General features: G+C 32.3%; 2 protein-coding genes across 2 annotated transcripts; both read left to right on the top strand.

Annotated features, from left to right (window-relative positions):
* The first annotated feature begins 648 nt into the window (after window positions 1-648).
* On the top strand, window positions 649-7239 carry LOC120274125 (N-acylneuraminate-9-phosphatase). Its single transcript, XM_039280885.1, has 6 exons — window positions 649-1086; window positions 1197-1303; window positions 5033-5141; window positions 5231-5392; window positions 6135-6308; window positions 6713-7239. The coding sequence occupies exons 1-6, from the start codon at window positions 856-858 to the stop codon at window positions 6740-6742; spliced, it is 813 nt and encodes a 270-aa protein (XP_039136819.1). The 5' UTR covers window positions 649-855; the 3' UTR covers window positions 6743-7239.
* A 1737-nt stretch (window positions 7240-8976) lies between these two features.
* Window positions 8977-16063, top strand: LOC120273947. The gene is made up of 4 exons (XM_039280696.1): window positions 8977-9105; window positions 11120-11252; window positions 13115-13187; window positions 15735-16063. The coding sequence occupies exons 1-4, from the start codon at window positions 9075-9077 to the stop codon at window positions 15987-15989; spliced, it is 492 nt and encodes a 163-aa protein (XP_039136630.1). The 5' UTR covers window positions 8977-9074; the 3' UTR covers window positions 15990-16063.
* The last annotated feature ends 10993 nt before the right edge of the window (window positions 16064-27056 follow it).

Raw genomic sequence — 27056 nt, 5'->3', positions numbered from 1 at the left:
TTGTGTAGGATTTACATTTTCTTGCATTTTAAAATAAAAAAATTAAAATTGGTTTGTGTTTCTATGAGAGAGTCGTTGGTAAATCGTACATAAGATGTGCGGAGGCAATTTATATACATTGTCAAAAATGGTAAGATGACTACTTTAAAAAAATGGTAAATGGTCATACCCAGATTGAATACTTGGGTCAGTAGTACTATTGTAGTATTGTGTATACACTGTAATATACTATATAAAGATTACTGTTTACCGTTCATAACCCTTGTGGCAGCATGTCTTTTCCCTCCTCTCCACAGTTACATGGCAGGGATTATTTCAACTCGTTTTGGTTCTGAAATATCTTTTGGGTACATATATGATTGGACTTTAATCACACCATATGACATCTAACTAAGTTAATAAATTTTTAGGAGTTGTTAAACAACCATAATTGATGCACCACTATACCTATCTCTTGATATCCGGTGTTTTTCGTGCAAAAAAAAATAAAAAATAAAAATAAAAATAAAAATAAAATCATACAAATTTCGGATAAACATCATAATAATAATAATAATAATAAACAATTGGATAGGGTTTTTTTTTAAATTTGCTTGCAAACTCGGAAAAGGAAGCAATAGAAAACGAAAACGAAAACGAAAAATGCGTGGCAGAGAGCTTCCGCTGCACTATATATTAACACAAACAGAGCACGAAAGCCAGACTCTCTAGAAACAGGCACGTTCTCAAACCAGTAACATTTGTTGTTTTTCGCTTTCGTTCTCATCATCATCATCATCATCATCATCATCATCCTCTCATGAGAAACACTCCGTCGTCTCCTCTTTGCGACCTCGAGCTCCAAACCCTTCTTCGATGATGGTGACTTCGCCCAAGCTTCTCAAGAACTCTCTTCTCGCCATCTCTCTTACCCCGAAAATCGCTGTTGCTGCCGGCGTCCATCAGCTTTGCCGCTACTCTTCCGAGGCGGTGGTGGAGAAGGAGTACGAGGAGTACCGAAAATCTCTTTATGGAGAGATCACTCACAGGGCGGTGCTGGTCGACGCGGTCGGCACCCTGCTTGTTCCCTCCCAGCCCATGGCTCAGGTTTGCATTTTTTTTTTTTAATTAATGTCTTCGATCTGGTGTGTGTAGTGTTTGTGGGAAAGGGTTGTGGTGTTTGATTGGTGTGTTTGGATTTTTGTTGGATTTTTAAGATTTATAGAACGATTGGAAAGAAATATGGGGTCATGTACTCTGAGGATGAAATTTTGGATCGGTACCGGTGGGCGTATGAGCAGCCTTGGGGACGATCTCGGCTTAGGTCTGTTCTTAACTGTGATTTTCTTTTACCATTGTTTTATAATGCATGATGAATCCTGTTCTAATTGTTGATTTTTGTTGTGAATGTGTCGTCCATGCTAATTCAAATTCTAATTTTTGAATCTGTTGATTGATAGGCTGATTAAACCACACCCTTTTTGCTGGTTAGTCAGAAGTTGTCAAAGAGTTTGGTTAAACAATTTGAAAATGTTTTTATACATGTATATGATCTCCTGTAAAATCCAGAAGGGTGATGAATCCCATTATAACATCTGAAAGAACAGGCATAGGAACTGCTTTCAGTTTTCACTCTAAATGTTGTTCAAAAGAAAATTGTTTTTGTTACTGCATTGGGAGTATTGCACTGAGCAACTCTGTTAATTCAATTTCATATGATATATTATTGCAATAGTTATATTATTGCAAAAGGGTTACTTCATGTTGGTTGATGTGATACAGCCTACCACGGAACACTGGAGAGAATCCCAACCCCATTATTTAGAATTTGGTGTGGAAACATGACTGATTCTGAACTTGGTTTTTGTATATATAGGATGCTTAAAATTCAGAATAGAACCTTATTCTTATCCTAACCCTAAACTACATATCTTCTCCTAAAATTTTGGAATATGCTCATTTATATTTAACTAGAACAGCACTAATTTATTAATGTCTGAACTTGGTTTATATACTAATTATATATTATTGAACTTGGGATAGAGTTCCAGCCTTATCCATAGCTATCTCTTAGGTCACAAGCAACTTATCTTCTTCTAAAATTTAATAAACAGACTTGTTAAAAATCCATCTTTCTTTTTGGGCTTAACTAATAATAAAACTAACATGTTGCTAATGTCTTATTACAGCTGTGATAAGTATAAATGATAAGGGACCTAACATTAGTAGATGACATCTTCATTCTTGCAATATTCAAGTTTATGTAGGAAATGTAATTTAAAATAGTCCCATTAAGCATTGAACTTGAATTCATATGGTCCTTTTTTTTTTCATAAACTTAATCATGCATAATTGGGAAATCAATTCAACATAATAGATAGTGGAATATTAGAAGTAGATATCCTTGATGAGGTGTTTCCTATATTCCATGTAGTCATAGGCCAGCGGTATGCTTTCATGTTAACAACATTTATTGTAATCTTTGTCCAATTAGTTTTTCCATGTTTATACTACCTGAACCTTATGAGGTGGTTGACAAAAGCTAAGTTGAAATTTTGAAATTTGGATTTATTTTGCTTAAATTTTTGAGTAAGTTGTATATTGGTAAGTTGGTAAGTCTATTGTACTAAAAGAGACAGATCATTTCGTTACCTATATGTTCACCCAGGTTTGCTTTGGTCCTGATCAGGCTATCCTCTTGAACAAACAGTAACCATTAGTTTTTATTTAAACTTAAAGGTCTTGCACCTGCAAGACAAAAGAGAAATACCTAATTTACACAACCCACTTAAAACCTTCTTTATGAATATTGGGAGTTTTAGGTAACTAAATTATTGTAGTTGGTAATTAACCTTGAGTTCTAAAGGATATTTTTAAGCCATGCCAACACAGATAGAAATAAGCATGCGAAGATAGTGTGGATGTGATGTGATGGTTTGCTGTTAGGATGATTACAAACACAGAGAGATAAATAATAAGAAACTAGTATGAAGGATACAGTATGTTGAAGAAGGTGAGGGAGTTTTTCCGCTTTGAAATGTTTTGGCATTTTACCTTTCGTTGAAGGATCAACATGCAACTATGTTTGATTTAAAAAATAGAAATATATACAGACAAAGAAAAACTAAAGGAAAAAAAAAAACTGGAACATTTTCAAAACATCCCTTCATATAAAAACCATCTTCAAAATATGGCATAAGCTAAATTGAAATTATGGCAGCTTAGTGGATTTAAACTTAGCCAAATTTGGCAGATTTTGAATGATTGCAGACTCATTCATATAGACATGTTTGATTACCCATAGACTCAAGTATCTAAGTATATGATTTACTTGTGACGTCTTAACTTAATTACATCTCCACTTAATTAAGCTAATGCCTCAAAAATCTGTCCTTTATTAGTTTCTAATGCATGCCGAGCTTGATAAGCTTTGTGTTTAACTCCATAATTTAGCCTAGGTACCAATTAAGGCTCAGTACACTAAATAATACTGCCTATATTTAATTTGTTGTGAGTCCAAAGCTTAGTATTCTATGATTGACACCATGGTCTAATTTAGTTAAGCTAATGGTTTATTTGCCAAGGCTAAGTGTATACTAAGCCTCAAAGCTAACCATTTATAGTTTATTTGTGGCATAATTTCATCACATTAACTAATTAATGTGAAACAAAATGAGTTTTCTTAAAAAAAATATATACGTCTAAACTAATTTAGAGTAGCATATTATTGTAGTAATTAAATGTCCCATGTACTTTATAAGTAGAATCAAGGCAGCCTTGTTTTGCCTTTACTATTGCTTTTCTAAAAATTGGTTTTGCCAAAGTCTCCAAGTTGGAGCAAAAGCTATATTTTCAGAGATTTTCGGTGTTTTGCAGAGGAAAAAGTTTTCTTGTGATTTTTGTTTAAATGAAATTATGTAATGAATATAATTGTGCGATGTTTGGCAACATTTGATCACCTATTGTGTTAATTGTTCCCCTTTCAAACTCTTCATCCTTTCCTTGGCACTATCTCTGCTTGGCATATAATTTTGGGGCTGCATTGGTTCCATGTTCTTGCAGAGACTGGTTTTGTGAAAATAGAGAAAGAAGAAAAGCCCCATATTTCCCTCTAGTGTCAATGAAAGAAAGGAGAAGGAAACTTTCACTATGTTCCATTGCTTTTGTTTGGCATCACCACTCTCTTCCTAAATGCCATTACCTTGTAGGGTAGAGGTTAGCTTTAAATAGGGGCCAAAGTGGGAAAGTGTGCAAGGGTAGGGCAGGTGATTCCATCATTTTATTTGGTCGCATTAGCTCTCCTGTCAAATATTTGCTTAATTTAGCACTCATTGATGAACATTCAGCATCACATCTTTCTCTTATACACTCTTTTGTGCCTTCTTACGTTTCATCTCTTATCATTGCTACCTACATTCCCCTTTCAACCTCTCATGTAATGGCATTTCCCTCCTTTGGCATAGAGTTATTGTTCATGTTTAGTTCTCGACATTTTGTAAGCTTGCTTTGATTCATATGAACATATTTAGTTCTGTGCATGTGCATATTTTTTTATTCTGTTGTATTGTGGTTTACTTTATAACATCTTCATGTTTTCTAAAGTCATTTAAACCTCAAATAGAAGGAATTTTATAATTAGATGGGGCTTTCTTTCTCTTCTGTGACATGCCCTGGATATGCCTTTATTAATTGTCTTGTTATGTAGAGTGCTAGCAATTTGGTAGGTAAATTCCATGGATTTTATGTTTGGAGAACTAATGCATTCTTGGTGATTTTCTTTTATTCTTTGTGAAAAACAAGTCCTACTAGTATGTTGTGTAAATTCTCATTATCCTATGATCAAGTTGTGCTGCCTAATCATTTGTTGGATATTGAGTCCTTTTGCACTAGTCAAAATCAGCTAACCTTTTGCCATTTATCAGATTAATGCAAACATTTTGGCAAGCTTGAATATACTGAAGTATTGTCTGCATAGTCTATAATTTATTTGTGCACAGTGGTTCCTGTCATAGAGAAGTTTATGTTGTTTTCTTCATTTTAATTCCGTTTTCAGGTATGTGGATGATGGAAGACCCTTTTGGCAATTCATAGTCAGCTCTTCAACAGGGTGTTCAGATTCAGAGTACTTTGAGGAGGTGTATCACTATTACACAACTAATAAAGTGGGTAGTCTTGATTAAATGCTTTAAACATTCTCAATAACTGATGTTGCTGTGACCAAGCTGTTTCCAAATTATTTTTAACTTGTTAGGCATGGCACCTTGTTGATCCTGATGCTGAAGAAGTTTTTAAAGCCCTGAAGAAAGCTGGAGTGAAATCTGCTGTTGTGTCGAACTTTGACACCCGTCTGCGGCCTCTTTTGCAAGCACTGAGATGTGATCACTGGTTCGATGCTATTGCAGTCTCAGCTGAGGTAGATGATACATATAATAACTTATTTCATCCACTCAAATTAACTTGCACGCAACATTCTATTCTGTGAGAATCTTAGCTTTTGTAGGCCTATGGATTGCCAGCATTTAGAACTAGTTATACAATTAGATGGCCTAGTGCTCTAGTCGCCAGGTCATGTGAACCCTTAACTATGTTGGCATTGAACTCCTAGTGTTCTAGTCAGTTGGAAAAATATATATTTTAATATTCAGGATATTATTATGAGGTGAACAATAGTATTATAGTGACGAAAAATATCTGATCTGCGAAAAAATAGAAAATAAAAATTTGAAAATATTCCATCTACAAAAACGTGAGAGATGTAATTTAGTATAATCATGAAGATCTGATCTTTTGCCAATTTGCAATGAAAGTACCTAGCAAAAGCTTCAATTCTTTTCTCTTCCAGCCAATTTGTTTTCTGACTTCATCATTTTTGCTTTGTATTTTTTCCATTGAAATAGCAGTATCCTCAATGTCTTTAATCACTCGTGAGATATTGGCAATTGGGTATTATTTTTGGTTGTGATTTTGCTATTTTGTAATGGTTTTGGATGGTGAATGATTAGGCTAAATCGCACTAGAGTAGGATTTTTTCAACTGGCTGATTTTTTTCTAGTCTGGTTATTTTGCTTATCATCATTATGCTTATAAGATCTGATTCCTATTCTTTGCGATATTAATCATGTTGTATGCCCATTCTGACAATTGATCTGGAACAGGTAGAAGCTGAAAAACCAAACCCCACAATTTTTATAAAAGCATGTGAGCTCCTGGGAGTAAATCCTGAGGATACAGTGCATGTAGGGGATGATCGCAGGAATGATATATGGGGTGCTAGGGATGCAGGTTGTGATGCATGGCTTTGGGGTAGTGATGTCCACTCATTCAAGGAGGTAAATTCTTTATCTTTCTCACACAATAAATATAAAGTACACTCCAGCTTTAGAGTTCAGTTCCTCATAGCATTGAAATGTGCTGTTCTGGTATTTGATTGATATGAGCAAAAGGTTCACTTATTCAGCCACATAAGCACAGAAGGTAATCTTTTCGCATTTCACTTTGAATGGATTAATGAATCAGGAACAAAATGATGCTTGCATTGTGACCAATGATGGAAAAGAATGCCTGTATGGACTATTTTAGGACCATTTAGATCACCTTACGACTTGCTGAATGAGTCTTACAATGGAACCCAAATTTTTTATACTATGAACATTCGGTTTCTTGTTGTTGTGAGAGAAAAGTATAAAAATCTCTATATATAATGTTTCATCTACTGATTGGAATTTTGTTGCAGGTTGCACAGAGAATCGGGGTTAATGTTTAAGGAGAAGCTCATTCACACCGCCTGCTTATACTGTGGTGCCACCTCATAAAAAGGTTTTTCACCGGCCGTCATGCTCCTCTTTGATATTGTAAATTGAGATCAGCATAAATAATGAGAGAAATTGAGAGGACTGTATCCGGATATTCTAAGCATAAAAACTTCTAGCTTTGAACTGAGACTAAGGCCTTTTGCCTCTATGATTGGAAGTTTTACCTTTGTAGTACAAACTTCTCCCAAGTTACTATCACCAATTGATCAGCAGCTACCATCAATTGGGAAAAATGCATGAAATTGAAGCATGCACAACATGATCTAAATTTGGTGAAGAAGCAGAGCTTTCTTTGATGTATCTGACAGGACTCACTTCGGGATCAAAAGTTTAAACTGATCAGGCTTTAGTTGACCTGAACTTCCTGTCTTTAAACAAAGGGGGCGTGTTCTTTTCTGTTATCCATCTTTTAATATGTTATGAGATTGTTCAGTTTTTTTTTTTTTAATTTATTTATTCACTTATCAAAGATAACTGGAACAAGAAATCAATTCTATTTGTGAAATCAGAAACGTAGTCGGGGCTTGTTAAGGTAAGAAATAACAAAACAAAGGTTGTATTGTATGTTTTAAAATTACGAGTTTCAGGTCTTTCTCATTCGACCGAGCTTCAATTTAGTTAATATTAATTAAAATTTAAATTATTTTTCAAATTAATTAGTAAAGGAACCTATTTAATCACTTGATTATTTATTTTTATGAATTAAAAATGAAATCAATAATGTTCAATTGTTCACGGTTGGTGCCAGAATTTATGTTATCAATAAAAATTCGCATTTCTAATAATAGAATGGCAAAACACCAAATTCTATGGGCATGGGTGTATACAAACAATTACACTATCTTTAAGTTTTTTCAAAAATAAATTTTTTTGAATCCCATAAAATTTTAGAAATACTATATTTTTGTTATTATAAAATCAACTAGAATGCTCTACAATTAATAGTTTAAGAACTATGAATAGGTTTCCCAAATGATATGAATATCAAGTTGTCATCATTATTAGCATACACGCTATTGTATCTCTCTTTTTATTTTTTATATTTTAAAAAAGTTGAATTTCTCTTTATCATTTAAATCTTAAATTTAAATCCTTAATTATAAATGATAAATAAAAAAATCTCTCTCCCTAAACCCTACAGGGGTTGTGATTTATTATTTAGGCTTTAGAGCTTAAGATTATTTACGAATTAGGGTTTAGGGTTTCGTATTTATTATTTAGAGTTTAAGTTTTTAAACTTTTGAATATAGGATTATGTAGTATTTTGGTTTAAGATTTTAGAATTTTAAATATTGTTTTATAAATTTTTATAATTTTAAAATTTTAGGGATTTTTAATATTTGAATTTCAAGTTTATATATAAAAGAATGACTTGGATGATGACGTGGTTGGTAAATTGACATCCACGTCATTCTGGAAACGTATTCGATAAATCTATTATGTAAATATAACATCGCTCTAATTTTAATTTATCCACCATAATTTGGAACAATTTTAACCAAAAACCTGAGTGAAGAAATTCCAAATTTGTACTACAAAGAGCAGTGGAATCGATTGAAGAGATGACTTTGCAAGAGCAGCAAGCTCTTTTCCAGATAATTTGCCAAGTATTAGGACCCACCATCATTAAGAAACCAAAAAATGTCATTGCCTTGTGGTGGAGTTGAGATTCTACTGAAAATATTAGCTATCATCGAGTCAAGAACGAGTAATGAATACTATGATAATAGCACAAGATTCTTGATGGTTCCGAGCCTATTATAATTAGTATTTGTTAAATTATTTTTTTTATAAATATTTTGGGTTAAGAATTACTTCTAACATCAAAACTTCAAAACCAAGGATGGATTTTATTTTATTTTTAATAAAGTAAACTGTTTTAGGTTTTTTTTTTAAAAAAAGGTAAAATTATATTATTTATTTGTGAATAGATGTAGATAAAATTTATTAAAAAAAAAAATCACCTAAAAAGAATAGGTGTTGTTATGAATGGTAATAAGCACTTTTGGTTTACAAGGCTTTCAAATGTTATGCTTTGAGTCAAGTTAGGGATTGGACTTTTATCTTGCTTTGGAGTCACTTGGCGTGCTTCATGTTACTTGATATTGCTTCATGGCAAGGCAATGCTTTCCTAGGTGGCCCAAACAACGAACTATAAATAAATCTATTTGCCTTGAAGACATTTAAACAGCCTTCAGGTTACTCTTTCTGCCTTACATTATTGGCAGACCACAAGTTTAAATCTTTATCCATCTATTTATCTCCCAAGAATAAAAATTAAAGATGGGGCAGGCCATGAACAAATTAACATCTAGTAAGCCTCTACTCCCATTACGTTCTAATCATGTTTTATTAATTTATTCTTTGTTTATCTATTCATTTATTTATTTATTTAGAATGAAAGTATGTATCATCAACTTGAAATTGGTTTATTAGTTATTTTTGCCCACAAGATAACAGCTTGGGTTATCCCTTGTTAGTCATCCTCTTTTAGATTAACCTTAATGTTTCCATGATTCGTAACATATAATATTTATATGATACATCAAATCTTCTGCCCTTCAATTATCTCTTTAAAATATGAACTTTCCTAATATACAATTTTGTGATGTCAATTTTAAAATTTCTATAAATTCAATGTATTAGTTATTGGCTATATGATTGCAATATTGGTAGTTATTCAAAATCCAATTTTGGAAAAAAAACTTGATGGTCTCAAAATATAAATATAACCCCTAAATAATATCTGAATTTTGTATCATGGATCATATGGACGATAATTTTTTATTATTCATTAAAATTTACTTTTACCTGCCAGAAGAATGAGCAATAAAGAAATCATGCTTATCCACATGTGGTTGCAATACATATAATAATGTCACATTTAATTTTTTAACTCTTAATTTTTTTAATTTAATTCTTAATAACTTAATTATTTATTAAGTAAATTGAGGTTTATGATGAAGTTTTCTTGTTATTAAGTTAAACAATTTGGTGTAGTTTTTTTAATTAATTTTTAGCTGTAAATTATAATTTTTAAGTAAAAATTATGAATACACCCATAGGAACACGCAGCGGGCATATTGATAGGCATAGATTCGTGTTTTCTTATATAATTAAAATCAAAATAATTTCCGCACATGTTTGCCTATTCTTTTATTTTTATTTTTTTTTAAATATGGATAAATTACTTGCATTAAAATAAAACAAAGAATACGATGCCTAGAACTCGATAACCTAAACACAAAACACCATATAAAGTATTGATCGTACAAACATACTAGAACACTACTGACCCTAGGTGCAAGTGAGGAAATAACACCCAGGGTAAGGCTTGAGAGCACTAGACAGTAGTCTGCATCAATAGTTAATGCCACCTTATTAGGACCATCTACTTTACCAACACAGGGTCTCACAAACTCCAACCTACGCCCAACAGACTTGGTTGAGTCCTCAAGCATCCTTTTACTTTGGTTTTGTGGTGTTAAGTATTCGGACCATATTGCTCACTAGGCGGTCTAAATCCATGGTCATCATCTCAGAAGTATTAGGGAGCCCCGAAATGGACTAGACCCAGCTGAAACAATCTTCACTCCAATAGAAGCTTTGGATTCAATCATTATCTCCATTGACTCAATTAAAACATCTTCTTTTAAAAATGAGCTCGCACCCAGTCAAAAGGTCAATCACTTTAGAATCCCTAGAAGCTCACATTTATGTGTTCTGCCCTAACCTTTGGGCATGCGATCTGGGAGCATTTCAACCTCTTAAATTACAATATTTTATTTATAATTTTATTATTTAAAAGATTTTATTTGGGACTAAAATCCTCATGTAATTATTACATTTTTTTTTATCTTAGCAAGGACGCTGGTTAAATTACTAGATTTAGCAAATATATGATTATTGCATAAATATGCTTTGAGTCTGTTGGTCACATGAATGATATAAATGCTGGCATAACAACTGTACAAGGTTAGAAATAATAGGGGAAAACAATTTAACACACACACACACACACATATATATATATATATATATATATATACAAAATTTGGAGATTATAAACATATAAACGAAAAGAAAATAATAAACTATGTCTTCGAGATTTTCGAAATTCCATGTAATCTCTGATGCATGTATAATTAAATGCATGGTACATCATCATCTAAGAAATCTTTCATCAAAGCATAAAAAGCATAAAAATATTAAAACAACTATATTACAGAGATTTCATATATATATATATATATATATATATATTGCTTTATTCTAACATTTTATTTATTCATCTATTCATTCATTCATTCAATTTATTTTTTAAACAGGAAAGAGTGATGAACACAAAGATAAAAATGGGCTAATTAAACTTATTGAGGATGAAATAAATGAATATTTTAAGAATAATGTGACAATCAATAGTGATACTCACTTTTGCCACATCGTCTACGAGATTATTGAGTAAGTCCAATTTCTTTATTATTATTGTAGCAACTAAAATATTGGATTTTTAATCTATATTCAATGTAATATATGATTTTTAAAATTTATATTTTTGAAATAAAGGGGGAAAACTTTTTTTTTCCCGAGTCAAAATTTTATTTTTCTAGTTCATTTTGATAACTCATTTCTTATTAATATCTTAAATTATTTTTAAAAATAAATTAATAAATATTTTGATGCCAAGAGAATGTCGGGGATGTGGCAAAGTCTGATCATCCCAGCTTAGTTGTAGTTTACACTTTACACATCTCTTAAAATAATAAATAAATAAATTTTAAATCTTACGTTTATTTTGAAAAAAAATAAAAATACTATAAACCTTCAAAAAGCGTCTGTCGAGGTTGTAAATTGATTTCAAATACAATATAACTATAACTATTACATATGCTTATAACTATAAAAAAACTATGAGATCAACTTAAATATAGTGTAATAGGTGTAATTGATGTAGTGTCCAATCAGTTTTTGACATATATAATAAAAATATATTAAAACTCAACAATTTTTTCATAATATCTTTATTTTTTTTATTAAATTATCCATCTCACGACAAGTGTTAAAAATCCAACAATGAACTACATAAACGTCATCTATTGCACACCTAATTTTCTCCAAAACTATTCAATTAGATTCAACTAATTAATAGTATAAGTTTGACAAATTTGGTATAACCTTAATAAGAAAGAAAATCATATTCTTTCAAAAACAACTATTATGCAAATCATCTCAATTTTTTTTCTTGGTCACATCTTAGTTGCTGTGGTGCTCAGATAATAATTTAATTAAATTTAATTAAAAATTATTTGCATATATATATATATTTTAATCGATACCGATTAAAATATTAACCTTTTTTCCTCGTTATACAAATCAAAACCATTTTTTTGTCATGTTCTAAAATATTAATATCAGCTTTATATGATCTTCACTAAATTGAAAAATATGCATCATTTACTAATATATGGATATGAAGGATATAAACATTTACAGTTTCACTTTTGAGTATTCAAATTATCTTTTGGTTTACTTAACTAAGAAATAGAAATTTTATTCTTTTAGATATATTTCTTTGAATTAAATTTGGATTCTATTAAAATGCGAAGTTCAATACTTTTGATCTATTTCTTTTAGATACTAGTATATTCTAGTTGTTGTAATATCTTTTTAAAATTTTGTAAGATTTAAGTTAGCTTTTTCCTGAGTAACTTAAAAATATTTTATAATTGTCTATGCACACCGAAACCCCAAAATTTTGCTTCTATATCACTATAGTTGACTAACTAACAGAGTAATAAAAAATTATATTTTTATTATTGATGATGAGATTTATTATGCATAACTTCAACTTTTAAACCATATTTAAATCTTGAGGAATACTAATTTTGGGGTTGCAAATTTTTTTTTTTTTTTTTGGTTGAGGATTACAGTCATAATTTTTTTAATTTAATAATTACAGACACAACCTTATTTGTATTTAATTATTTTAGAAAGTTATACTGATATGAATTTTGTTAGACTTTGATGATTTTCTTTGGCAACAGTTTATTTAAGGACACATGGAATATATAGTTATAGAAATTTTGTGATGCAAACCTTTCTACAGGAATTCTCATATCTAATTAATGGGCATGAAATTAAAACATTTATGTAGTGGTTTTTTTCTTTAAAAAAACAACAATGAATAAACTATATAAGACATAATCCTCAATTTTTTGATGGTATATTTAAAGAATTTTCATTTATACGTGCTAATGTAAGATGCTATATGCATGTGTAATGATTGCATGATACGCCTAAACTTATAAGAATGCATGTAACAGGAAAATTAGCAAAAAAAGTCGGGCAATGCTATTAGAATTACCAGAGAGAGAGAAACTTAGTGAAGCATATAGGGTAAGTAATTTATTGTCCTTTTATTTTTAGTTTAGTTTTATATATTATATATGTGCAGATAATTTATTTTCGTAAAATTAAGCAATTTGTGTGTAAGTTGAACAATTATATAAAATACTTGAAATGGGTGCACTTAAAATTTACTAGCCATCCCTGAAAAATAGCTTATAAACTATCTATTTATTTTTTTGACGGATGTATATAAGGCATGTATTAGAGGCAGGCACATATGTAGAGCGTAATTACATGGTCAACAATACATGTATCTTCACTTTGTGTAAATAAAATTTGAACCAACCTCATCAGCAAGATATGAATACCTTATGTAAGAGACCCAATACTATTAGATTAAATAATAGTTGGTAGCTTAAATTATTTATACTTATTATTTAATTTAAAATATCACTTGTAAAAAGAAAAACTAAATTAGTTACGCTTACACATTTTTCAAATATTATTTGTCACCTTTTTCCTAAATTTATCTATATTCCTTCTAGACAATTGTTGGTGCCTTTTAACCTGGATACATAATATTTTTTTTAACTTATAAAAAAAATTTATTTGTAATGTATTATATTAGAATTAGTTTCAACTTTTATGTATCTACTAGAAAATATTTAAATTACATATATGGTCTTATAACATATATATATATAGATATATATATCCTAGATTCTCACACGTGTATCATTGAGTTTAATTACCTCTTTTTTTTCATATAATAATAAATTAGAATTAAGTGAAAATTTTATTTGATAACCTTGTTGTTATATATATATATATATATATATGCTTTGAACATTTAAATTTCATAGTATTATTTGCCGTCATAATTACTGCAAATGACTTTTCAGCCTATTTAGCACTTGAAGTTATAATTATTCATAATATTTTGGCTATTAAAATATGCTGAAGGCCTAAAGACTATAAATAAATGGGATAAATAAACAAAAATCTTAAAAAAAATTAGGCTGTATTTGATTGACAACATGGAAAATGGCTGAAATTTTTTTCCCATGGAAAATGAAAAAATAGTTGTTTGATTTGCATTATTTTCTAGTTAGAAAATAAAAAAAAATTCCATGAAAAACTCAGATTTTGTTATTTGATTGCTCTTATTTTCCACGGAAAATGAAACATTTTTCGTGGAAAAAATCTCATTTGTTGTTTAACTGCATCAATTTTCCCTAAAAAAAGTCACATTTTCCATGAATTTTTTTAAAATTATTAAAATTATAAACGGGGCTACGTGGAATTGAATCTTATTATCAAAATGCCACAGGATATATTCACTGATCTGGATAAATTTATTTAAAATATTATCAAGTTATTTAATTTATCTTTTTTTTAAATTTAAAAGAAAAGCACGTAACCCTATTTTCCCTCAAATCAGTGGAAAATTTTTCCTGTCTCCTAGAAAAAGTTTTCCAGGGAAAACGTAAGGGGCTATGTGGAAAAATGAAGTGCGATTTGAAATATTTAAAATAACTTTTTATTTAAAAATTTAAAAGAGAGGGAAAATAGGGTTACGTGATCGAGTTTGTGGAAAAATTTTCCACGATAAATTTTGGCAAACAAATAGCCTATTTAGCTAGAAAATGACCCTTTAAAAATTTTTTCAGAAAAAAAAGGCAATCAAACACAGCCTTAGTTTATCTACCGAATTTCTCTCTCGATGTCTATATTTAAGAAATAAACTTATTTATGAAGTCAGAGGATAAGGAAGTTAATCAAAAATTATTTTTAGGATAAATTTATTTATATAGCCATTTCATATATATCTCTAACAAAAATATTTGGGAAGAGAAATTTCAACATGCCTAAATAAGGGTCAAATTTATTTATTGTAATTCATTTTTTTTTTTTTTTACATTCTGGTTAATTGATTTCTTCCATCCCATCTTACCTAACATGCATGCATATGTCAAAAAAATTGGTTACAGACGAATATATGGTAGAGAAGTCTTTTGCTGCAGTATGTTTAATTAATATCAAGTTTTTACAACAACACATATATTAGATATTTCAAGGACTTAAATAATAAAATGAAAATTGAAAGTAGGCAAATTAATGCGAGGCATAAATTTTTACTCCATGCTCTACAAGAATGAGGTAAAACGAAGTCGTGGGGTTGAAACTTGGAGTCTACGGCTTTATTTAAAGTACTGTTCATATAATGTTTTTAAATATAAGTACTTTCTAATGAGTTTCAGTGGATCCTATGTAGGAGGAGTATTTATTAACTCAGTATGGTTTTCGTAAATCTTTAGAATTTATATGTGGCAGATTTTTTTTAATCCATGTGACATTTAGCCGACTTAATAAATTCTTAGTGGTTAATAAACCATTATAACTAGTACACTTTCGTAATTGTTTGTTTTTTTGACAAACTCTTAAATATTGGTAATTGTTGCCTGTTATGAAAAAATTAATCACTAGATTACAAGGTGAAAAATCATATTCTGAAAAAGCAAATGAAGTTATTGAATGCTCCATTCATTATAATAGTTTGCTTTAGTTCGATGCTTGTTCTTCATTATATTTCAGAGATTCCATACGAGTGGAGACTTCTTAACAAAGAAGGAGTTTAGGGATATAATAACAGAGGTGATTAAGATGGATAGTCTGCATGTGGGGCAATCTGCCAAGGACATCTTCTTAGGCATATTTTGTGCACCGATGATCGCACTTCTTGCTAAAAGAGTACTTCCGGGCCCCACCGCATATATTTCTGATGAAGTCTTCATTCCTGCCGCAACATCCTGCAGTGTGCTTTTCCTTGCTAAGACCAACAGGCTATAGATGGATTAAATTTAAGTACAAGCGGAAATATGTGTAATTTGATTGTTAATTCAATAAAAGTGGATGTTCATTTACTCCATGCTGTTATTGTTACCGCTTGTTAATTTAATTTTCATGGTGTAATATGGAAAATTATTAAAATTGATATATTGGTTTCCACTTATATATGTTCATCAAAGATAGGGCTTGGCCGAATTAATGATGTTCGTTATTATGAACTTTTGTTTTTAAACATAAATTATTATTTTTTGAATAAATTAAACATAAATTATCAATGAAAGATTTTTACGTTTTATTTCATAAATTACAAAAAATACTAAAATTACAAGGATTTCTTGATATTTATATAATTAGAAGTAGAAGTCAAGTGAAAAATGAGGGGAAAAAAACCAAATAACAAAGCATTAAGTGAAAATGAGAATTTTTTTTTTTCAAAAAATAAAATGTTTACCAACACTATACCTTATCTGACCTTTGAATAGGGAGTAGAATTAATAAAATACCAATTATCTTGTTGTAGAAGTAGTCTATATTTGTGAAAGTCGAATGTATTAAAAATATATGAAATTATTAATATATATTTAATTTGTACATGTACTAACAAAATGGTTTAATTGTCTTACGGGTCCCTATAATTGTGTACTTTCTGTCTTTTTATTCCTTCTAATATTTTTAGGTACAATTAAGTCCTTGCAATTTACATTTGCCCATCTACACCGCGGACTAAAATGACCCAACTCGACTAAATATGAGGACTTAATTGTACCTAAAAATATTGCAAGGACTAAAAGGACAAAAAATACATAATTACAGAGACATGTACAACAATTAAGCCTAACAAAATCTATATAATTCTTAAGATCAAGTCTAATTGAATTATGTGCACTCAAATCTAGAATTCACATTTCTCCTTAGAACACTAATAATTATATATCATCACTGTATTATTAGAGAAATTGTTGTTTAAGCCAAGCCTATTAAACTAGACCTAAGCACTTGAAAACCATTAGTCAGTTGGTCTGATGCTATTCAAATATGTTTTGGTCGATTCAGTTGATTCACTTTTATTCTTATTTTTTGATATTTAATTTTTTGAACTTCATTTTTTTTAATATAAGATTCAGTTGACTCTTCAAATGAACCAAATAAATTAGAGGAACTATATATATATATATATATATATATTTTGAAAAGCAACAAAGGTTTTCATTCAAGAAACATCAGAAGATAAAACATCAAATAAGAAAGGAAGGGGGTGAGACCACTCCTTGTGAAAAAAGAAAGAAGAGGTAACAACATGGGCAAGTTGATGAGCGGCCATGTTTGCTGATCGTCTGACGTGCTGAAGTTGGATATCAGAGAATGATGCGAGAAGGTGGCGACAATTGCCAAGGAGGACTTAGAGAGATGAGCCTGCCGGGGGGAAGACAGAGGCATTAAGGTTGGAAATCACCTCCAATGAGTCAAATTCCAGAATCATCCCATCAATGTTGTGTTGGAGCATCCAAAGCAGTGATTCTCTGCATGCTAAAGCTTTGGCCAATGTGGGGTCGATTGTCACACTAAGAGAACCATGAATAGCTTGCTGAAAAACTCCGTGAGCATCTCTAATAACAGTTCCAAAGGTTGCTGGAGAAGATGTCGATAAGAAGCTTGCATCAAAATTGCATTTGAGACGACCCGAGGGAGGAGTGGACCATCTTGGTTGAGCAGATGTAACTCGTCCATGTGATTTCATACATTCATGGATCTGCCTCCATTGACTGAAATATTGTCTGGCTCGATGAAGATGGACGGACGGAGAAAAGTGCTGAGAATTCCAAAAAGTATCATTTTGAAAGTTTTATATGATCCAACAAGTTAAAGCTGCATTCTTCAAATCTGTTGCTGATGATCGGAGAAGCAAGGAGGACCACCAAGACAAGAAACTGCCAGCCTCTGACAGGAGGAAGTATGTTGAAGCAAGGGACCAAATCTGTTTTGCTGAAGGACAATCAATTAAAGCATGGAGGGTTGTCTCTATCTCAGAACGACATAATGGGCATAAGTTCGATTGAATTATGTGCCGTCGGTGAAGGTTGGCCCGAGTTGGTAAAAAGTTTTTACAAGCCCTCCATAGAAAATGCTGTATTTTTGGAGGAATATCAAGATTCCAGCAATCATTCCACACACTTGATTGAATATGCAGGGGTTGGTACTGAGGATGTAAAGCAAGATGGTATCCACTCTTGACAGAATATTCACCATTCTTAGTAAATTTTCAACCAATATGGTCTGATATATTTCTCATAGAAAGAGGGATCTGTTGTATTGCATTAATATCACGCTCCTCAAACAATGTCTGAAGTAGGTCCACATTCCATCTTTTTGGGTTTTGAAGAATGAGATTGTCCACTGTGAGACCCAAATTGTTATTTGAAGAGGCTGTGTGGATTCTAGTGTCATTCAAGATGGGTAACCAAGGGTCCTTCCATATTTTGATAGTGGAGCCATCTCCTACATGCCAAATCATCCCATTCCTACAGGAGTTGACGTGAGGCGATGGTACTGTACCAAATAAAACTAGGAGAACGACCCCTATTTGTAGATAGAAAATCAGTAGAAGTAAAATACTTAGCTTTGAGAAGCTTGGCCACCAAAAATTCAGGGTTGCTCATGATGCGCCAAGCTTGTTTGCATAACATGGCGAGATTGAAGTGATGTAGTTTACGAAAACCCAAACCCCCGAGATGTTTTGGTTGACAGAGCTTGTCCCATGAGCATCATGACAAGCCCTTGCTTCTGGCCTTGCTCCACCAAAAGGAATTTAGAAGTGATTCTAGCTTTTGACAAAAAGAGTTGGGCAATAGAAAGACGTTAAACAAGTATACTGGTAATGCCTGAGCAATGGATTTCAATAGAACTTCCTTCCCAACAAAAGAAAAGGATTTGTTTTTCCAAGCCTGAAGCTTTTTCCAGATTTTGTCAATAATAAAGCACAAATCATTACCCCTATTCCGACCAATGAATAAAGGTAGACCGAGATACCTTCCATGTTTAGGGACTACTTGGACACCGAGAATAGAGCCGAGATGCTGCTGGAGATCAATGGGAGTATTTTTACTAAAAGAGATTGCAGACTTTGCATAGTTTACTGATTGACCGGAGGCACGCTGATACATTTGAAGACATCTCTTTATGTTGGTGCAACACGGAACCCACCCTATGTAGATCCTCCTTTAATGCCATGCTCCTTTGCTTCTTCCCATTGTTGCATGCATGTGATTTTTTTCTTAAAGATTTCTTATTTACCAAGAAGTGACAAGCACCTCAATTAAATGCAAGCATGTACTACTATAAAATTAATATATACCTTAACGCATACATATCTTCACTTTACAAGTGTTTCAGGATTTGATTTTGGGTTCTTTTTAAAGCAAATATAGAGGACCTAGTGTCAATAGGCTGAGAGTTTGTTAGTGCATGAGATCTTCTTATACTGTTTTAATCTTCTCTCATCTTGTTACCTTTTTTAATATTGGTGATGAAAAATGATGCCATTGGAGCGTCCTAGATCTTTTAGCATTGAGCAAAATTCCATGCCTCTAGATAACATATGGGAATACAGAAACAACTTCCTCTTCCTCTTTAATAGAACTCATTAATCTTAGAGGAATCATATTTATAGAAATTTGATAAAACATGATAAATATTATTCTATTATAAAGTCCTTATGAAAATATGAATCCTAAAGTAATTAAAACTTCTTTTGTCTTTAAGTTCTCATAATTTTGATTAATTATTCGACTCTATCTAACTTTAATCACAATTCAAACTTAAGACAAAACCCTAGACCAATTTACAGATTTACTTCATTCCATGAAGTAAAATTGTAAATTTATAATTTCCCCCTATACTTAAAAAAATAAGATTGATTATTAATTCCTTTAAACATGACACTCTAGGTACATTTTGATTGGCAATGGGAGGATACTGAAGGACGTGGGTGACACCTAGCTAGTCAGTCCCAAGGGGCCCATGTCATAGCTCAATTGAATATGAATGAGTAGATCATTACAAACCTTTATGATTATGATTACCATATGTGTATAAATCCTTCATTCTTGTCTCTGACCAAGTGAGAGACATGGTAATCATCAAACTCACTAAACTAGATTATATATAAATAACCATAGTAGAGTAAGGTTATAAAATTATCTTTTATGTCCTACATAATTAGTTTGACTGCCTTCATCAAGGTTTTGTAATGTCACATACTCATGATTGCATAGGATACTAACTCGTTTACTTCTGAGAGAACGAACTGCGTCTTAATAATCACTCACAGACTGATACTTGCTTGACATAGCCGCACTTCAAAATTAGCCCTACCAAAGGGTAAATTGAGGGTAACTACTCTAGAGAGATGCGCACAGCCTTGGGGGGATATTATCCATGTCCATGGGAAATTTTTACACAAGCTCTCACTGGGCAAAGATAGAGAGATGCACGGCCATGGGTAACCTTGCCACGGTTGTGGACTATTGCAGGACAGGAGAATATAAGGCCAAGTTGTGGAGAAAAGAAAGGACCTTTTTCTGGAAATAATACAAAGGCAGTTGCTGACCTAATTTGGACAAGAGGACTCAACAGACAAAGAAGAAGACATTGGATGCCAAACATTGAAGACATCCATCATTTTTCTCACCCATTCCATTGCTAGAACCAGATCAAGCATCATTCCGCCATTCAAGGGGAAGAACCTATTTCAGATTCCAATCATAGATATGAGGAAGTTTTATTTTCTTAAACATGTATCTCTTTTTTATTGTCACATGTGGATTGTACCACTCCATGAGGAGCTAAACCCTCTTGTGGGTGCTTAAACTTGCGAGCCCTAGGATGATTTAGAGTTTAACTTGCTTTACTTCCTTTAATTCAGACTGATTTTGAGTTTCAATCTTGTGTTATTCTTGCCTTATGATTATTGTAGTGAGATCATTGATTGTATTTGTGAATGTTCTTGTGAAGAGTTGCAAAATTCACTAGAATAGGTCTACCATGATTAGAGAAGGGAAGAAGAGAGCCAAGGGTAGAGGAATATCCACTTCTCTTCCGATTTGATCACACCTACTCTCATGCTCCCACGCTCTTCAAGCAATCATACAAATTCCTTTGATGTGAGAGGTCATTAGATAGGGATTTCTATTGGATTAGGGGTTAGTTGTCTTGCAAGAGCTCAAACCTATTTTAGGAGCCTAGTCAGTCAACCAGGATCCCTAAATCTTCAGGCATTCATACAAACCCTTATGACGTGACAAGTCATAGGCTGGTTGTTTCACTAATCACCATGTAAGCAGGATTGGGGTACTTTTGGATTACCGTGACTCGAATATCTTGAATTAAGGAAGTTTAGTTAGGGTTTGTGCATCAAGTTAGAAATCCTAGGGGGATTAGTGTTTAAGCACCCACTTCTTCATCCATTGATTATCTCCTTGTTCTCTTTCTGTGCATTTAGCATCCATTTAATTGTGTTGAGTCATCATTTTTCATACTTTGTGTTCTAGATTACTTTGACACCGCAAACTTGGTACACATACGCAAAGAGCATGTCAAGCACTTGAAGAAAAGTCACATGTCTAAATCCAGACCCAATTTGTAAACTTGGTTAAACTTAGTATAAACCAATTCGGGCCAACATCATTGGACTCATATCTACTTATATATCTACATATACATATTTATTTATTTATATATTTCTCAAATTCTCTTTCATTATATTATTTCTTTAATTATATTCTCACGTCAAAAAGTATGACGTTATTGTTCCTTTCACTATATTTTCATAAGTCAAAGTCTCAATTCTCTCTCAATTAAAAGTACGCTTTATGAATGTTAGGAGATTCTGAGAATGGGGAATGATGATGTGTTTACATACTAGCACATACCAACACACATGCATGTCGACCATCTTATGGAAAAATTCAAATAGCAAGATATCCAAAACAAGAAACTAAGAACTAGTTCATTGGGAGAAAAAAGTTATACTGATTTCGTCAAATAGAGTTCATAATAAGGACTATAAAAAGCAAGTGGAAATTCACAGACATAGAATGAATACAATTTTCATTCTTTTTCTTTTTCATTTAGGTTGATCCATCACAACATTGGTGAAGGATGTCCTTTCTTTGCTGTCAACTTCTAATGACAGCTTGTCGAAAATTCTATCACTATAGTAGTGGATATCAAACGTTAAATGGTTTTTCAATATGCAAAGTGTAAAAGTAACATCAAATTGAAGGCATAGTTTTTTGACCATACCCATTGAAGACCTATCAATAGCTTACAATAGTAACAGCTAGAAACTTACTTGCTCCTCCAACGTAGACTCAAGTCTTTGCTTCCATGAAGATACATGGCTTTCCAACTATGTTTGCTTCTCTGTTTTAGTTATACTAGCAAGGAAAGCATCCTAGTAAATAAGACATTTAAAACCCAAGAGAAAAAAATAAATAATAATAAAAGAAGTATAATAGAGATGAGGAACACCATTCACAATTTTAATGACAAATTTCGATAAAATCTAATCACGGATAATAAGAAAAATATTATAGAAACAACATTAGGACTTCATGTATAGGTCAATACAAGGTTAGTCACCTTTTTCTCTGAGAAGTTGCCTAATTGGTCTTGCTCCATGATGAAGCTCCTTATAATCAATGAAAATATCATATTTTATTGATTCTTTATGTAAGCTAAAAGTTTTAGACCATATAACTTGATAGCTATATATATAGCATGATCTTGGTCTTACTTGACATATCTTAGAACATGTGCCAAAGTTAGAAAATAGTTGGGCTTATATTTCATTTCCATCATAAGTTAGCAATCAAAGACCACAGCCACACACACATATGCTGGATATCAGTATCAAGAGGGAATTTTAAAGGATTATTGGCCTAATGATATGGACGCAAGTGTATGTGCCGATCGTGTAATAAAGTGATCAATGCGGGGTACTAGTACTAATCCTAACTCCTAAAAATAGCCAGAAAAACTTCAATGAGCTATTCCCTTATTGTGATAGAAGCAGGGGGAAGGGACTATAGCCACTGCTTGGCTCTACCCTTCAAAGAAGATGGGAAAAATAGGAGTCTGATAGTATAATCAAAGACATTGTTCATCTTCAACGTGTCGTAAACCTCAAGAAACCCTTCGATGTTGCTGTTTGGGTCCTTGTCCTTGTTTAATAGACCATGGAACAACACTGACTATTAGACCATCTGCACAAAAGCTGGCTTCAACTCAAAATCAGCCATGATTTTTAATTTGCTGAACATTAAGTTTTAGAGAAATGCAATATGACAAGTTCATTTGACTTTATTTAATTTTCTATTTAATGATAAATTTATATATAAATTTGGTTGGATTAGCTATTGGTAATGTACCAGGTTTTCAAACTTTATTAGAGATCGACGTCGAATTCAATACGTGGTAGAGATGGCCTCCACAACCTCAAGGTTCATATTTTTCTTTTATTTTTGGTAGTATGAGTTCTTCTTAGTATTGTTAAGGAATTGATAGTATTATCATTGAAGCAAGAAACCCCTTTCAATCTACATGGATCTAGCATAATTGAGCATCTGGCATTGCCAAGTACAATCAAGAAATTGAACCACAAAATTCCCATGCAATTCAAGATATTATGAAATACAATAGATTGAATAACAAACTACAAAATTCTAAAAGAGAAATCTAACATCCAACATTACATAAATAAAGATGATCATCCAAAGTTACAAAGGGCAATCCTAGGAAGTCCAAACCACCAAATAAGTCAGTTCCTCATGAAAAAAATACTTATACAACATCAATGAAGGTAAATACAACACAATAAGTGTGAAATACTCTCTCTAATTTCATATTTCCTTGGATGGGTGAAGATCTTGAAGTTATGCTGATGACGCCATTGAGATCTCTCCACAATCAACTACAAAACAAATAAAACCAAGTTGAACATGAAAAGGGCATCCATTCGATAAAATTACATGCAAAGAGTATAAAAATTGTATATACAAACATGTACATTTAGACACTTATCGAAAGACATGGTATAGTTTTTTGAATTACAAATCCTTCAACTAAAATATCGCAAAAGTCATTATTACATTTGTTCTGTTTGCAACAATGAAAACATTTATTCTAGATAGTCATATTCACAAATCTCTATTAAAAGGTAAGAACTTATAGGCTTCTTGTCTTTTTGCTAGATTTTCTTGGACTTTTTTGCTTTTGGACAACATAAAACTTTGCCATGAAAAGCCAGTGGCTTAACCATATGCAAAGGAAATAATTTGATCCAAATCATTAAGTATGATATGCTAAAATATGAATCAATATTCGAAAGTATTCCACTGTAATCAAGTGAATTGAACATGTTATTGATGAATAAATTGAAAGAGTTAAAGATGATGGATTTAACCATTATTTTATGCTTTGCCTTCAGACCTTGCAACAAATAAGTCTTGGTTCTACCATTGCTAGCTTTGCTTTTTCTAGAAGGGTCACTGATGTGGTTTGTCAAACTCATGTGTCTAACTAACGTGGTATCTCTAGGATCAACTTGATAACACCCTCTAACCAGCAAGTCTTGGTTCCAGCACTTCTAGCTTTGCTCTTTCTAGAAGGGTTATTGACATGTTTTGTCAAACTAATATATATATTGTAGATCAGCTTGATGAGGGATGGGAGGCTATTGTTATTTATTTTAAATAATCTGAAACTTTAAATAATAGTCTTTACTAAGTTTTTGGAAGTCAAGATCTATATTTTCAATATTTATATTTGTCTTTTAAGACATGTTTATCTTCTTAGTTTTAACTTAGTTTTTAAAAGGATTATGCAATAGATGATTTAGAGGATAAATCAATAAAGTTGCATTTTCCCCCGGGAGTTAGTCTTCAATAGGGATAGCAATATGGCGGGGTGGGGGCGGGGCACGCCTCTACGATCCCCATCCCGGATAGCAATGGGGCGGGGTAGGGTGGGGCATGCCTTTACCATCCCCGCCCCGCTCCTCCCGGTTCCTTTTTTTTTCATAAACCGCCGCCCCGCCCCACCTTGCCCCGCTCATAGTTACGAATAAGTAACTAAAATTCCTAAAAACATTTATAAAATAGATTTTTTTTTATAAAACATATACTTATAAAAACAAGCTAATAAGAAATTTATTGAAATTATTAAAAAAAATTTCATTTACCCCCACACTATATAATATTTATAATAAGTTAAATTATTATCATGCGGGGCAGGGTAGGGCATGGAAAAACCAAACCCGCCCTGCCCCGCCCAAAACCGCCCCGTTCAGGGCGGATAGGTTCGGAAACCACGGGTCGGTTCGGTTTTTACCATCCCTAATCTTCAACTGTTATTTATTGGTTTGTCCTTATGGTTAATCGTGTGCTATTCCTTTTTATGATTCCCTTGTTGTGGCCGTCTCTATAGTATTGTTGAAGGATGAGGATTATGTGTCAGCATAAACTTAATGAACTTTCTGTCTTTTTCTACTACTATGTAGACATGATCTATGGGCCCTTGTTTAGGTTTTTTTAGCTAGCATGTCACCCACCCCTTTGTCAGAGCTACAAAACCAAGAAGTTCATCTACATATGAAATTGAGGTGTGGTTGCATGAAAATATCATTTTCTTCAACTAAAAGCTTGCTTTCTCCTGCATCTAGAAGTAACCATTTTATATTCCTTGATATTTTTTCTTGTTCAATCATTAACTTTTAAAATCAGCTTTACATTTGGTGACATGGTATCAGAGCTATGATGGATCCACCTGATCCAAACCAAACTATCAACTCATAAAAAAAAACCATCAAAGCAAATGCAAATCTCCTTGATCCAACTCATCAAAATAGCCTTTAAAATATTGGAGCAAATGAAAACTCTGGAGCATTTCTTGTCACTCAGCAGTTAGATTCAACCAACTACCATGCATGGGCAAGATCAATGAAGTGAGGAATGTGCATCAAAAACAAACTGGGGTTTATTGACGGAAGTCTCACTAAATTCACAGATCTAAATGTTTGCTTGATGGAATATTGGCTCTGTTGCAATGATATAAAATGTAGCACATTTTATGCTGAGATGGCTTGCCAACTATGGGTTAAGCATGAACATCGCTACATTCATTAGAATGCGTCAAGAATCTATGAAGTCAAACAAGGAATAACCAGCATAATGCAAAATAAGGACATTGTAAGTGTTTACTTCTCAAAGTTAAAAGGGTTTTTTAATGAGCTTCTGAATTATGAAGCAGCCCCACATTGTAGTTGCGGAGGTTTGAAAGCAGTGGTAGAATACTAGCAAAGAGATTTGGTGATGTTGTTTCTACTTCATCTCAAGAAATTTAATCTTTCATGAAATAGTCTTCCCCTGCAAAGCCAACATAGAAAATATCAATTACACTGATTTTATTGAATTTCCCTTTGTTCAAAGAGTTCCTTCAGATCAAACCATTGTGATACCAAAAACCACCATCCAAAACACCAACTACCCAAATGTACAACCTAATAACATAATTACTCCCCTTGGAAAACCATCATCCATTACATGAAGATGATTCCTCAGAATTAGTCACAAGGTCACAACATCAAAGCAATAACATAAGAATCCCTAGTCATTCACCAAAAAGATTCAACAGAAATAGGAAACCACCTTCTTATCTTGAAGATTATATTTGCCAATAAGCTAGTGCTTCACTCATTCACTCATAAAAGTCTGCCAAGAAGAAAGATTCTAAAAAATTAGGTAATCCTTATCCTCTTTGTCATACCCTATCCTGTGATAACCTTATATCCAAATATATGAGCTTTGTTTCATCAATCACTACTAAAATTGAACCAGTTCTTATCATGAGGCATGTGAGCATCCAGAATGGCAAACGATTATGCAAGATGAGATAAAGGCCTTAGAACAAAATAAAACTTGGGTCCTTTGTGATTTGCTACTAGAGAAAAAGCCCATTGGATGCAAATGGGCCTACAAAATAAAACATAATACTAATGGAACTGTGGAAAGG

The sequence above is a fragment of the Dioscorea cayenensis genome, chromosome 12 (genome assembly GCF_009730915.1).
Source record: "Dioscorea cayenensis subsp. rotundata cultivar TDr96_F1 chromosome 12, TDr96_F1_v2_PseudoChromosome.rev07_lg8_w22 25.fasta, whole genome shotgun sequence".
In the NCBI taxonomy this organism is placed as follows: domain Eukaryota; kingdom Viridiplantae; phylum Streptophyta; class Magnoliopsida; order Dioscoreales; family Dioscoreaceae; genus Dioscorea; species Dioscorea cayenensis.
The sequence above is the reverse complement of the archived record's forward strand: the minus strand, read 5'-3'. Positions and strand labels throughout refer to the sequence as shown.

Bases quoted from the DNA above. Each gene is read 5' to 3' on its own strand.
- LOC120274125 (XM_039280885.1), top strand. From the start codon at position 856: ATGATGGTGACTTCGCCCAAGCTTCTCAAGAACTCTCTTCTCGCCATC. The intron at 1,087-1,196 runs GTTTGCATTTTT...TGGATTTTTAAG, and splicing joins CCTCCCAGCCCATGGCTCAG to ATTTATAGAACGATTGGAAA. The intron at 6,309-6,712 runs GTAAATTCTTTA...ATTTTGTTGCAG, and splicing joins ATGTCCACTCATTCAAGGAG to GTTGCACAGAGAATCGGGGT.
- LOC120273947 (XM_039280696.1), top strand. From the start codon at position 9,075: ATGGGGCAGGCCATGAACAAATTAACATCTA. The intron at 11,253-13,114 runs GTAAGTCCAATT...TGCATGTAACAG, and splicing joins ATCGTCTACGAGATTATTGA to GAAAATTAGCAAAAAAAGTC. The intron at 13,188-15,734 runs GTAAGTAATTTA...ATTATATTTCAG, and splicing joins AACTTAGTGAAGCATATAGG to AGATTCCATACGAGTGGAGA.